The following is a 14,202-nucleotide window of genomic DNA, read 5'->3' as shown; positions in this document are numbered from 1 at the left end:
GTTTTTCAGCTGATATAACCTTTTAGTAACAGGATGTCTAAGAGTTACTACTTTTAATTGAATCATATGCCCTGCATTTCCTGCTGGGAAAAGTCCCATTACAAGGTTGTTTTCTTTGATGGAACCCCATACTTGTAACAGAGAAGTCTCTTCAAATTCATCTTATGTTTAAAGCAAAACCTTGGAACTTCACCCACTATGTCCTTTATTTTGTCATCCATTGTTAGTATGCGTCAGTTCTTCTTAATAATCTCACAAAATTTGAGAGATCACTGCTATATGTAAGCAGAACCCAGCCACTGGGGATGCACAAACCAGAGCATTTCTTTGTGCCGGTCCCAAGCTCAGATAAATGGGCAGGGTTGCATCAGGAAGGGCATCCGGTGTAAACTATCTGCCAAATAACATATGTGGACAACAATACAGCTTTCCATACCGGATCGGTCGAGGCCCAGGTTAACAACGACCACCACCAGTAATGTTAGCCAACAGGGTGCTGGCGGAAATTGGGCTACTGTTGACCGAAGGAGAAGAAGAGGGGGAAGGCATGCCTGAAAGCAGAAAGAGAGGAGGAAGGTTAGGAGTGTAGTAGTGAGGGTAGGAACTTTGAATGTTGACAGTATGATTAGTATAGGGAGAGAGCTAGCTGATATGATGGAGAGAAGGAAGGTTGATGTATTGTGTGTGCAAGAGACCAGATGGAAGGGGAGTAAAGCTAGGTGTATAGGAGGCGGGTTCAAATTGTTCTATCATGGTCTGAATGGGAGGAGAAATGGGGTAGGGGTTATCCTGAAAGAACAGTATGCCAAGAGTGTTTTGGAGGTGAAAAGAGTGTCAGACAGAGTGATGTTTATGAAGCTGGAAACTGATGGTGTAATGATGAATATTGTTAGTGCATATGCTCTGCAAGTTAAGTGTGCAATGGATGAGAAAGAAAAATTTTGGAGTGGGTTGGATGAAGTGGGGGTGAGTGTACCCAAGGGTGAGAGACTGGTGATTGGAGTGGATTTAAATGGGCATGTTGGGGAAGGGAACAGAGGGGATGAGGAAGTGAAGGGCAGGTATGATGTTAAGGAGAGGAATGTAGAAGGTCAGATGGTAGTGGATTTTGTGAAAAGGATGGACATGGCTGTGGTGTATACATATTTTAAGAAGAGGGAGGAGCATAGGGTGACCTACAAGAGTGGAGGAAGATGCACACAGGTGGATTATATCCTATGCAGGAGGGCCAGTCTGAAGGAGACTGGAGACTGTAAAGTGGTGACAGGGGAAAGTGTAGTTAGGCAGCATAGAATGGTGGTCTGTAGGATGATGTTGGTGATCAAGAAGAGGAGGACAAGTGTGAGACCAGTGCCGAGGATCAAATGGTGGAAGTTGAAAAAGGGTGATTGTGAGGTGGAGTTCAGGGAAAAATTAAAACAGGCACTGGGGGGCAGTGAAGAGTTACCGAATAGCTGGGTAACTACAGCAGAGATGGTAAGGGAGACAGCTAGAAAGGTGCTTGGTGTGGCAGCTGGACAGAGGAAGGAGGACAAGGAGGCCTGGTGGTGGAATGAGGAAGTACAGGAGAGTATACAGATGAAGTGTCTGGCAAAGAGGAAGTGGGATTGTCAGAGAGATGAAGAAAGTAGACAGGAGTATAAGGAGATGAGGAGCATGGCAAAGAGAGAGGTGGCGAAGGCAAAGGATAAGGCATATGGAGAGTTGTATGAAAGGTTGGACACTAAAGAGGGAGAAAAGGACCTGTACCAATTAGCTAGACAGAGTGACCGAGCTGGGAAAGGTGCAGCAGGTAAGGGTGATAAAGGATAGTGAGGGAAACATACTCACAAGTGAGGAGAGTGTGTTGAGCAGATGGAAAGAGTACTTTGAGGGCTGATGAATGAAGAGAATGAGAGAGAGAGAAGTTTGGATGATGTGGGGATAGTGAATCAGGAAGTGAAACAGATTAGCAAGGGGGAAGTAATGACAGCTATGAAAAGGGTGAAGAATGGAAAGGCTGTTGGTCCAGATGACATACCAGTGGAAGCATGGAGGTGCTTAGGAGAAATGGCAGTGGAGTTTTTAACCGGATTGTTTAATGAAATCTTGGAAAGTCAGAGGATGCCTGAGGAGTGGAGAAAAAGTGTTTTGGTACCTATTTTTAAGAATAAGGGTGATGTGCAGAGCTGTAGTAACTACAGAGGGATAAAACTAATCAGTCACAGCTTGAAGTTATGGGAAAGAGTAGTGGAAGCTAGGTTAAGAAGGGAGGTGATGATTAGTGATCAGCAGTATGGTTTCATGCCGGGAAAGAGCACTACAGATGCAATCTTTGCTCTGAGAATGTTGATGAGGAAATATAGAGAAGGTCAGAAGGAGTTACATTGTGTCTTTGTGGACTTGGAGAAAGCATATGACAGGGTGCCTAGAGAGGAGTTGTGGTATTGTATGAGGAAGTCAGGAGTGGCAGAGAAGTATGTAAGTGTGGTACAGGATATGTATGATAGTCGTGTGACAGTGGTGAAGTCTGCAGTGGGAATGACTGATGCGTTTAAGGTGGAGATGGGATTACATCAGCTCTGAGCCCTTTCTTATTTGCAGTGGTGATGGACAGGTTAACAGACAAGATCAGACAGGAGGCCCCATGGACTATGATGTTTGCAGATGACATTATGATCTGTACTGAGAGTAGGGACCAGGTTGAGGAGACCCTGGAGAGGTGGAGGTATGCTCTAGAGAGGAGAGGAATTAAGGTCAGCAGGACTAAGACATAATATGTGCGTGTGAATGAGAGGGAGGATAGAAGAATGGTGAGGATGCAGGGAGTAGAGTTGGCAAAGTTGGATGTGTTTAAGTACTTGGGATCAACAGTTCAGAGTAATGGTGAGTGTGGAAGAGAGGTGAAGAAGAGAGTATAGACAGGGTGGAATGGGTGGAGAAGAGTGTCTGGAGTGATTTGTGACAGACGGGTACCAGTAAGAGTGAAAGGGAAGGTCTACAAGAGGGTAGTGAGACTAGCTATGTTGTATGGGTTGGAGACGGTGGCATTGACAAAAAGGCAGGAGTCAGAGCTGGAAGTGGTAGAGTTAAAGATGTTAAGATTTGCACTGGGTTTGACAAGGATGGACAGGATTAGGAATCAGTATATTAGAGGGTCAGCTCAGGTTGGATGGTTTGGAGACAAAGTCAGAGAGGCAAGATTGCGTTGGTTTGGTCATGTGTTGAGGGGGGATGCTGGGTATATTGGGTAAAGGATGCTAAGGATGGAGCTGCTAGGTAAGAAGAAAAGAGGAAGGCCTAAGATAAGGTTTATGGATGTGGTGAGAGAGGACATGCAGGTGGTTGGTGTGACAGAGCAATATGCAGAGGACAGGAAGAAATGGAAACAGATGATCCACTGTCGCAACCCATAAAGGGAACAGCCAAAAGAGAGAAGACTGCTATATGTAAGCAGACATCTTAAGCCACTTTTATTACTGTTGTCTTCCTGTGGTATGGGACAGATTACTTCTGGTGTATTATTCTCTGAAAAATAAGGACATCCTCTTGTTCTTTGCATATTCATAGTGGGCTTGAGTCCCTGTTGGACTTTTTGTTGTCTATAGCCATGAACATGAAAACATTTCACTAATTGTTCAGTTTCCTTCATATATACTTCATCAGTGCATAATCTAGAGGTGCAAAGTAACTGCTCCTTGCTAATGTGCGGGTATACATGTGCAGAATGCATACTTGTCTTGTGCAGAAGGTGGTTCTTCCAACAGTCCTTTTTATGTATCCATGTATTAAATCTTCCTTGATCATCCAATAATAATGTTATATCTAAAACTCAATTACTCAAGTGGATCTGTAGACATCAAATTGCAAAAAAGTGATGGTACTTGCTATGTACTCAACAAAGCAAGAATGTTTATCATCACTGCCACACCACAGGAGAAAAATGCCGTCAACGAATTGTCCATAATAAACAGTATTATCCCTCCATATATTCTTGGCTTTGAAAATGTAGTCAGAATACCATTGGGCCATCACTATATTGGACTATCTGTTGACACATGAAGTGCCCATTGCTACTCCCCATTTCTGCCAACATTGCTCACAGCCATACAAGAAGAATTTATTACCAAGTATAATATCCAAAAGTAGACACGCCTGGAGAGCAGTGTTGCCATCAAGAACATCACTCTGTCTTAAAAATTCTCTAGTAGCTTCAATGCCATGATCATTAGGGATTACTGTAAGTAGATTTTTAACATCCATGGTAGCCATTATAAGATCCATGGTATCGTTCACTGTTTGTACACAACAATGCAGAGCATCTAAAAACTGTGAAGTGCCTTTTAGTACAGTAACAGCTTTGGGTAAAACTTTATTTAGTTGATGCTCCACATAAATAGAAGCTGGTTCTGTGAGCCATCCACCCCCAGAGACAATCAGGCGTAGGGGTGGGTTTTGCTTATCCTTGTGTATCTTGGGCAGGCTATTGATTGTAGGTGTCACAGGATGTTTGACCACAAGCTATTCACAGAGGTCCTGACTGATAATCCTCATCATACGCAAATTATGGTAAGGATATTTTACCTTCTGGATGATTTTCTTAACCTCCCATTTTGGTATTTTCAGATAGGTACACGTATCACTGAGCATTTCAGCCATTCTCATATGATAGTCATCTGCATCTAGAACAACAATGCCCCTGCCTTATCAACTGGCTTAATAACAATGGCATCATTGTGCATCAACTCATCCAGTGCTCATTTTTCTTCTGTAAGAAGCTTTTATGGTTGTTCCCATGTCTCATGTTGGCTACATCAGTCTCACACATACATGTAAACATCTCAACCACTGGATGAAAAGGTGGTACAAAGGTACTAGGTTTCTTGAACATAGTAGGACCCTTCCTCTCTATTGTGTTGACCAAACATATTCTTAAGAGTTATGTTTCTGCCAAAATATTTTATATCTAAGGTAAATTTACTTAATCGAGATTTAAGGGCTGGGATGAATGTTAGCACTTTATTCACTAAGGTCACATGCACTGTACTTAGTGAAGATTTAGACAAATTTACAACTAGAGAGCCTTGTTTCCCAGTTCTAATCCAGAAGTCTGTCCACCCCCATATTCACGTCCCAGCAGAAAAGTGGTGGTTGTGTTATCCTTCATAGTGGAGACAGGCTGAACTGGTGCTCGTCTTTGAGTACTTCCACACACTTTCACTCAGAGCTTTAGCTATTCTGCAGTTAAAAGTTCATTTTTCTACCATTTCTAACATTCATGAAGGCAGTGCAAGGAAGCATTTGGCCTTGCTACATGTGTGCAAAATGTTCTTGAGGGGTACATTTCTGTTAAGGTCACCTCTCTGGGATTTCTCTCCTCCACTGAACCTCAGTTTTTTTGTTAGGAAAAAGTCGTGTTGAGAGAGCTCACACAACCAAACTGAAGTTACTGCCTTGAAAAATTCCAGTGTTTTGGCCCTTATTTCATCTGGTAGGGTCTTGGAATTTCAGGCTGTTTAATTTCAGTCCCCTTACTTGATTTTATGTAAAGACAAGGATGTTGTCTGCACTTATCCTGCTGTCTTTCCCAGATTTGCTATGCATTTTGGTTTTAAAACAGTATATATGTCTTTGGGTGATTGTGATGGAGTATTTCACTCAAAAGAATCACATTATACTTAACATGGAAGTAAAAAGGTGGTTAAGATGTAATTCCTGGGGAGCATCCTTCTTGCAAAAGGATAACCAGCTGTTTTGTATTTATTTATTTATTGTTATGCCTCACTGGACCTGCCTGATGGCTGCACTCTCTTTACCCATTTTATCTCATGGGGGAGGGAGTTGAGAGGTATCCTTGGGCACGGAGAGAATCCTTCAATCCATTTGTTCCTGCCTGGGTGTCTCATCATCTTATTCATTTCTGTTGTGATGAGAGTCTAATGGTAAGGAGCAGGCTGACTTCCATCCCCCTTGGAGCATCCCTCAACCTCACAGCAGGCTTTACAAGCTCTATAGCTAAAGCAAGCCTTGCGGACCTTGCCTCTGCATGCCCCCTGAGCTACATGCATATGCACATTGGCAGCATGTGCCCACAGGTTCATACTCCAGTTTGAACACCTAGTACTCCCTTTTGGTATCACCTAAGTGGTGAGCCACAGCCACCTGTCTCCTCCAAAAATGGGCAGATCAGTAGTAGCTGCTTACTACCATTCTCTTCTGATGGCTTCTTCAAGCACCCAGGCTGCTAGTTGAGCTCGGGTCACCTGCATCATGGCAAGGATTTTATCCTTCCATTTCACTTAGCTCACAGATGGCCAGTTTTTTTTATTTTTCCTTTACAGTGGACAGGCAAGAATGTCAAGTGTGAAAGGATGCTTCCTTATGCACCCAAGGTCCATTCCTCCAGATCTGTGATTACCTCAAGTACCTTGTTTCAAAATGTCCCTTTGGAAAAGGTATGTGCAGCACTGTCTAGGTCCACACATTTTCCAAGCACTCTGAATGTGACTTGGTCTCCTTTGAGTCAGCAGTCTTAAATGTTTGGTCTCATATATTCCTTCATTGTGTGTGTGTGTGTGTGTGTGTGTGTGTGTGTGTGTGTGTGTGTGTGTGTGTGTGTGTGTGTGTGTGTGTGCCCTTGCTGCTGCAAGCCATCCCTTCCTTCAAACTCTCCATTATGGCTTTTACATTGAGAGTGGCTTTGGCTCAATCTTCTTAGTAGTTTCTCTCTTTTTTTATATCTGTTTTAAGGGCTAATGTTGAAAGAACTGGGGGTGGGTTGAATCTCTTCACTAAAATTATGGACTGAATCAGCACAAGGGAATAGAGCTTAATGATGATGCACCCATCTAAAAGATGCTTTGTTATGGCAAGTACCCCTTTTAACTGTTGATGTGAGAGTGTTCAATCTCGCCGTTTGTTCTTACACATGGGTGTCGGAGCCGATCCTCGGCTCCTAGTCGGCCGCTTAGCAAAGCTTTGCATCCAGAAGAAGCTCGAGACCAACCTACCTCCCACAATTCCCTCTGCTTTTACCTCAGATCTAGTTTGCCGCTGCAACCGATCGCATCATTCTGAAATGCTCTGAGCCAACTTGGACAGATAAGCTAAAGTTTTTCAAAGATTTTTTTCTTGAAAACTCTTAGGATTATAGACTTTGTTTAGTGTGTGTGTGTGTATGTATGGTCTGGTCTTCTTTTCGGCTATATGTAGTGTATTTATACATTTATATTTAGTTTAGGTTACCTAAGCCCTACCCCACCTACTAAAAACTCGGATTTGGATACTTGATATATTACTGCTGTGACTTTTCACTAATTTGACAGAGTTTCTTGACAATCTACAATACCTTACTTATTTTCCTTCTTACAGAATGTCAGACAAGGTTAAATCAGGTTTTAAGAGATGTCAGTGCGGACAGAAGATGTCTGTCACTGACAATCATAGCTCCTGTGTCTACTGTCTTGGCCCTCTCCATCTTCAGGAAGACTGTTCCATATGTCATTCCTTTAGTGGAAGGGTCATGACAGATAGGTGCAGGAAGCTTATGGACAGAGGTCTGTTGAAGCCTACCTTCCAAGAGGCTTTAGACAAGTCAGACCAGACTTCTAAATCCTCGAAGGACTCGAGGACTTCGGAGCCCATGTCATCGGCTCCAAGTTCTTCTTTTAAAGTTCGTTCACTGGTTCCACAGACTTCGGGGCCGAGTGTCGAGCTACTGTCTGTCACCGAGCCTCGAGTCTTGGAACTGGTGATGGAGATTCCACCTCCTGCTCTTTTGAGGCCGGCACCGTCCTCAATTCCTTCGACACGATCTTCCAGGCCCCTCTCCGACACCGACGTAGATCATGTGGTGCAGAAGCTAATGGAGAACACGGCCCTGTCCAAACTCATTGCAGTCTCCTCTCAGTTAGTGTCGAGACTCGAAGGCCTTCCTTTATCTCCATCTGGTCCTCCTCCGAGGCCTACTCAGCCCTCGGAGCCAGGAGACGTTGATCTGGTGATAGTGGAGCCCTTGGTGCCGGAACCGTCTCTTTCTCGGTCGGCACCGTTGACCTCGACTCCGTCTGAACCACTACCGGACTCGTGGAGCCATCGATCTATCCTTGGTTCCGGGACCGAGAGTCGAACCGATGTTTCGGTGCCGACTCTCCCTCTCAGCACCTCGGCACGGATCACTTCGGCTCCGTCCTCGGGGTCGGTGCCCTTGGCTTCTGCGTCGGCGATTCCTCCGCATTCTTCAGAACCGGGGGATTCCTTGGCTCGGGGTCCAGGGGCCTTCGACCTTATGAGGAAGGTATTGTCTTCCCAGACAACTACTTCAGCAGAAGCAACTTCTCCCTCCCATAAAGGCCCGTTGTCCTCTTCTGCACCTATGACTACACAAAAGCGTCGAGCACCAGTGTCTCAGCCACCCCCAGAGGGAGCCCCTTCTTCCTCGGAGGCTTAATCGGATGCCCCCCCCCCCCGATGACGTCCTGAGGAAAAGATTGTGCAAGAGGAGGCACTTGGATTCTCCACAAGAGTCCTTAACATCAGACACTGACTTAGATGAGTCAGAAGGATCCCCAAAATCACCCTCTGAGGATGTCTCCTTTTCTGACATCCTGGAGATCCTGAAACAGAGAGGTGATTGGCAAGCCCTACCCCCTTCTGAGGATGAGTCGGTTTTGCTGAAGGCATTTGGTGCTCGCCTTCTTCCTCCTGGGTCACTCCGCCCTTGACGAGTTAATGGATTTAATTGCTCAAGGGCGGGAGACACCTGACACAGTGGAGCCAGTTCCCAGAAAGCCTAATAAATATATAACGGCCCCTCAGGATAAGGCATACCTCACTAAGGGAGTTCCAGTGGACGCTATGGTGGTGGCAGCTGCCACGAAAAAGGAGATGTCTGAATCTTCCTTGTCTGTCCATCCTCCTAACAGAGATTCTAGGACCATGGACAGATATGGGAAGCGCATTTTCAGTTCAGCGACTTTCTCCATGCGATCGCTGAACTATTTGACACATTTCACACGATTACAGAGGGATCTAGTCAAAGAGTTGGGAGATACCCTCCAGGGTACTACAGATGCTGCTGTCTCGGATAAGGTTACAGCACAGCTCAATACCCTTACATCTGTTGTAAACTCGTCCATGAGGCTCATCTCGTATGCAGCCGAAGGGTCGAGTAGGGCTGCGGCTTCAGCGATTGCTCTTTGTAGACAATCCTGGATGTGCCTGTGCTCCTTTGCGGAAGCCTTCAAGTCTTCCTTTACTAACGCCCCCTTTGATGGTGCCCCTCTCTTTGGCCCCAAAGTAAAGGAGACCCTGACCCGGTGTGAGCAAGAGGGAAACTCTGTCTGCTGTCGGAGTCCGTTTTTCCACCCCATCCAGACCGTACCCCAAAGGGCAACGAGGTGGGAAAATGTGGTTTTGCAAACCCCAGGTTTCTTTCCCAAGCACACAGGGTGATGCCCCTCCAGAGGCAGAGGGGGGGGGGGCAGAAGTGGAAGACGCCGCCCTGGCGGTAGAGGGGGTCCGCAGAACCAAGGCGACAGGGATATCATCCCTGGGAAGCCTTTCCAGCACTCCTGAAAGGAGGCCCGACTGTCCTGCTCTGGAGGCAGTCGGGGGTCGCTTAGCTTTATACCCTCAGGCCTGGCAAAGCCTTACTTCAGACAAATGGGTAAAAAGCATTATTACCAGAGGATACAAAATCCCATTTCTATTCCCCCCGTTACCACAGAAAAGATTCCCAGATGTACCGCCCCATCTGCGAGAACCTGCAGCTATAGAAATATCAAAGCTGCTAGAAAAAAAGAGTCATCCAACCAGTCCCGGTGGACCAAAGAGGATCCGGAACTTACTCAAGGTTCTTTTTAGTTCCAAAAAAGACAGGGGACTGGAGGCCAATTCTGGACCTAAGCAATCTAAATACCTATGTGAAAAAAGAAAAGTTCCGGATGGTCACGCTTCAATCGATCCTTCCGTTTTTACAGAAGGACGACTGGATGTGCTCAATAGATCTCAAGGACGCATACTACCACATCAAAATGGCCAGAGCGTCCAGAGATCACCTGCACTTCCGGCTGGGAGCCAGCCACTTTCAGTTTCGGGCCCTGCCCTTTGGTCTAACCTCAGCCCCCAGGGTTTTCACCAAATGCATGGCAGTGGTAGCGTCTCACTTGAGACGCCTAGGATTCCGGGTGTTTCCGTATCTGGACGACTGGCTCCTTACTGCCACCACCGAGCGTCGACTGATACAAGCCAGGGACTACACACTCAGCCTTTGTGTTCAGCTAGGGATTTTGATAAATTTCGAAAAATCTGCGTTACAGCCATCGCAGCATATTTCATTTATAGGGGCAGATTTGGATACCCGTTCCTTGCTTCTAAGACTTCCCTCCGCAAGAATAGCTTCCCTACAAAAACACATATCTCTCCTTCTATTGTCCAAGAAATCCCCAGCCAAACTAGTCCTGAAAGTCTTGGGACTCATGTCAGCTTCCCTCATTGCAGTTCCCATGGGAAGACTACACATGAGAGTTCTCCAATGGCTGCTGTTCGCACAATGGTCGTTCCAACAGTTACCGCTGACGCACGAAATTCACATTACAAACACCTGCAAAGCACACCTGTCTTGGTGGTTACAGAATCACAATTTCATCAGCGGCCGACCGTTTGTGTTACCCACACCAACAGCCACAGTGACCACGGACGCTTCCCTGATAGGGTGGGGGGGCATCTTTCAGGGACAGACAGTCCAAGGCGAATGGACCAGTTTAGAGTACAACCTGCACATCAATGTCCTGGAGATGAGGGCAGTGTTTCTAGCATTGCTGGGACCATTGCAGTTCAAACGGACAACATGTCCGTAGTTTGGTACATAAACAAACAAGGAGGAACCAAGTCTTACCAGTTGTGCAGAGAGGCCATGAGAATTTGGCAATGGGCAGAGTACACGGGTCGCTTTCTGATAGCAATGCACATCCCGGGGTTATCCAACGTTATAGCGGACAGGTTGAGCAGAGCCATCCTGTTACCTCACGAGTGGTCCCTCAACCAGACAATAGCGGAAATGATATTCCACAAGTGGGGCCAGCCTTGCTGCGATCTGTTTGCGTCTCCAATGAACACCAAATGCAGAAGCTACTTTGCCCTGTTACCCCCTCCAGGGGATGTCCCCAGGGACGCTCTGATTCACGATTGGCCCCCGGGTCTCCTGTACGCTTTTCCCCCTATACCTCTGATACCGAGATTTCTCCAGAAAGCCAAGGATCTAGAAAGGACTGTAATTCTCATTGCCCCATTCTGGCCTCATCAGATTTGGTTCCCCTTTCTTCAAGCACACCAAATACGGGAGCCATGGATTCTGGACCCAGTGCCAGAGCTACTGACTCATTCGTCAGGAGCTCCCCACCTGTCACTCCTGTCCCTCAGGTTAGCAGCTTGGCTGCTCCGCTTCCCTTCTTAGCCAGGTCTGATCTTCTCTCTCCGGCAGTTCAAGACATTCTAGTAGCCTCTCATAAGGCTTCCACTACAAAAATTTACACCAGTAAGTGGAAACGTTTCGTCTACTGGGCGACTGCACAGCATTTGGATCCCTTAATAGCCCTGCTAAACAAGGTTTTAGAGTTCCTATCCATGCTTTTTCACCAAGGAGCCTCTACTGCCACCTTGAGGGTTCAGTTGGCTGCTATTTCTAACTTTCATGTAGGAGAGAATGGAGCGCCCATTATGGCTCATAGGCTTTGTAAAGCCTTTTTGAAAGGCTCCTTTCATCTTAGACCAGCGGTTAGGTTTCCTACGGCTCCTTGGAATCTAAATCTCCTCTTATCCCAACTAATGTTACCACCCTTCCAGCTTCTTCCTGTTCCTTAAAGTTCTTGTCCTGGAAAACTCTCTTCCTAGTAGCTATCACTTCAGCCAGACGAGTATCAGAACTTCAAGCTCTCTCCATTAAACAGCCATATTTAATTTTACACCCGGACAGAGTATCTTTACGCACCAACCCTTCTTTCCTCCCTAAGGTTTGTTCAGTTAACAACATTAATCAATCCATTGAGCTTCCCACATTTTTCAAAAATCATTCCAATAAGCTGGAATATATGTTGCACAAGTTGGATGTTCGTAGACAACTCAGATTCTACCTAGACAGAACTAAAGATCATAGGAAAGCAGACCAACTCTTTATAGCCTTTGCGGACAACAAAAAGGGCATGGCAGTGACGAAGTGTACTCTCTCCAAATGGCTAACTGATTGTATTACCTTCGTTTATGCTGCTTCTAGTCAGAGTTTGCCCACCAAACCAAAAGGACATTCTACTAGATCAGTTTCTACATCTTTGGCTCATGCGGCTCGCCTGCCTTTGGACACTATTTGTGCGGCCGTCACTTGGTCTAAACCACATACGTTTATCACTCATTATAAAGTGGATAGAATTTCCAGGGACAGAGCAACTTTTGGTTCCACTGTGCTCAGGAACGTTCTTCTGTGAGTCTCTCAGGGTCACGGAGCTAGGGACACTACCCATGTGTAAGAACAAACGGCGAGATTGAACACTCTCACATAAAGAGGTTATGTTATTACCATAACGTTCCATGTGGAGTGTTCATCTCGCCTTTGTTCTTACATCCCCACCCTCCCACCCTCAGGTCAGGAAGAACGTCCAGTTTAGATGTCTGGTCTGTTTGTCTCCCACTAGTGGTCTCTCTGTTGTACTACTGGCTTAAGTTACTTACGCTCCTTGTGTATACGTATGTATTCTTTGGATATTTACTTTGTTGTTGCTGGATCTGGTGTTTTTTTTTTTGCAAACTAGATCTGAGGTAAAGGCAGAGGGAATTGTGGGAGGTAGGTTGGTCTCGAGCTTCTTCTGGATGCAAAGCTTTGCTAAGCGGCCGACTCAGAGCCGAGGATCGGCTCCGACACCCATGTGTAAGAACAAAGGCGAGATGAACACTCCACATGCTAACATGGTAGAGTTTCAAAAGAGTCTGTGCAGTGCAAAGGTCATATAGATGTGAAACTCGCAAATTCTGATAAAAGTCAGGTGGATGAATGTGAAGTAACTTTGGGAAACATTTATAGTTTAGTAAGTATGAATGTGAAATGTGCAAATGCATTATTATTATTTTGATGATGACAGTGTTAGAGTTGTACATGGTGCTTGCAGGTTAAGGTTTCAGCCGAATGATGTGCTGCATGGTGTCTTTTTTGGTTTAATATTGCTAATTTCTAATTTTGTGTTTCCCTTTTTATCCAGACTGAATACTATCATGGACTCGGACAAGGTGCTGGTGATACATGCAGGAAAGGTGGTTCAATGTGGTGCCCCAGAAGTACTTTCTGAAAAATTGGGTTCATACTTTGCTCAGTCGGTATATGATGGACAGGAGTGACTCCATAGTCCTATCAAGATTACAAAAGCTGCTAACTCCAGTTTTCACTCCCTGATGACCAGTTCATCAACACTGGTGTCCACCTCTTCTTATAATCTTTCATTGATACAGTACTAAAAGGCACCAGCCATCTTCACAAGTGTTCTTAGAAACGCACTATGGAAATAAATGTTCAATGGAAGAAGGCCATTTGGCCCACCTAATTATGTACATTGTCTTTACACGGCTACAGACCTTAAATACGTTGTATCAATTTTTCTTCTCCAAACCTGTATGCAGGTCTCCCCCTGATTTGGTCCCGTGCATCAAACATTCAAGCACAGAATGCTTTTCCAGATACTGCAGTTAATACAGGGAAGTAATGCAGATAGCTATAATTTCTTAGTAAGGTCAAGTCATAGGTTGTATTAAACCACTGGAAATGGAATTTCTTTTCCAGATATGTAACTACTATTTCAATAAAGAAGTGCTTTCTCCTAACCTTGTTTAAATCTAGCCAACTCCCAACATGGCTTCAGGCCAAATCACAGTACCACATCAGCCCTACTATCCTTTTCTAATACCATCAATAACTTCAGAAACAATAATAAACTATCATCTGCTCTTTTCTTAGACCTCTCCAAGGCCTTTGATATGGTGAACCACATTCAACTCCTCCATACATTAAAAAAACTATCACTCAGCAATTCCACGCTGAAATGGTTCCAATCCTACCTGTCCAATAGGCAACAGGCTGTTCTATGGCAGGACAAATTATCCACATGCCTACCTGTTACACTTGGAGTTCCCCAAGGATCTATTCTTGGCCCTCTTCTCTTCACCATCTTTGTTAATGACCTG

At 45.3% G+C, this 14,202-nt stretch overlaps 1 protein-coding gene across 1 annotated transcript in view; it reads left to right on the top strand.

The window, feature by feature from the left end:
• The window catches only part of ABCC10 (ATP binding cassette subfamily C member 10), a 1,243,619-nt gene extending 1,229,655 nt beyond the window's left edge, over positions 1-13,964 (top strand). Inside the window, exon 23 of the mRNA XM_044061090.1 lies at positions 13,227-13,964. Coding sequence (XP_043917025.1) covers positions 13,227-13,362 — 136 coding nt within the window. The 3' untranslated portion in view covers positions 13,363-13,964. The remainder of the gene's footprint in view (positions 1-13,226) is intronic.
• Positions 13,965-14,202: the final 238 nt, after the last annotated feature.

This window comes from Protopterus annectens, chromosome 1.part0, assembly GCF_019279795.1.
Source record: "Protopterus annectens isolate FY-2018-M chromosome 1.part0, PAN1.0, whole genome shotgun sequence".
NCBI classification, from domain to species: domain Eukaryota; kingdom Metazoa; phylum Chordata; order Ceratodontiformes; family Protopteridae; genus Protopterus; species Protopterus annectens.
Note: the sequence above shows the minus strand (reverse complement) of the source record. Positions and strands in the feature narration are given on the sequence as shown.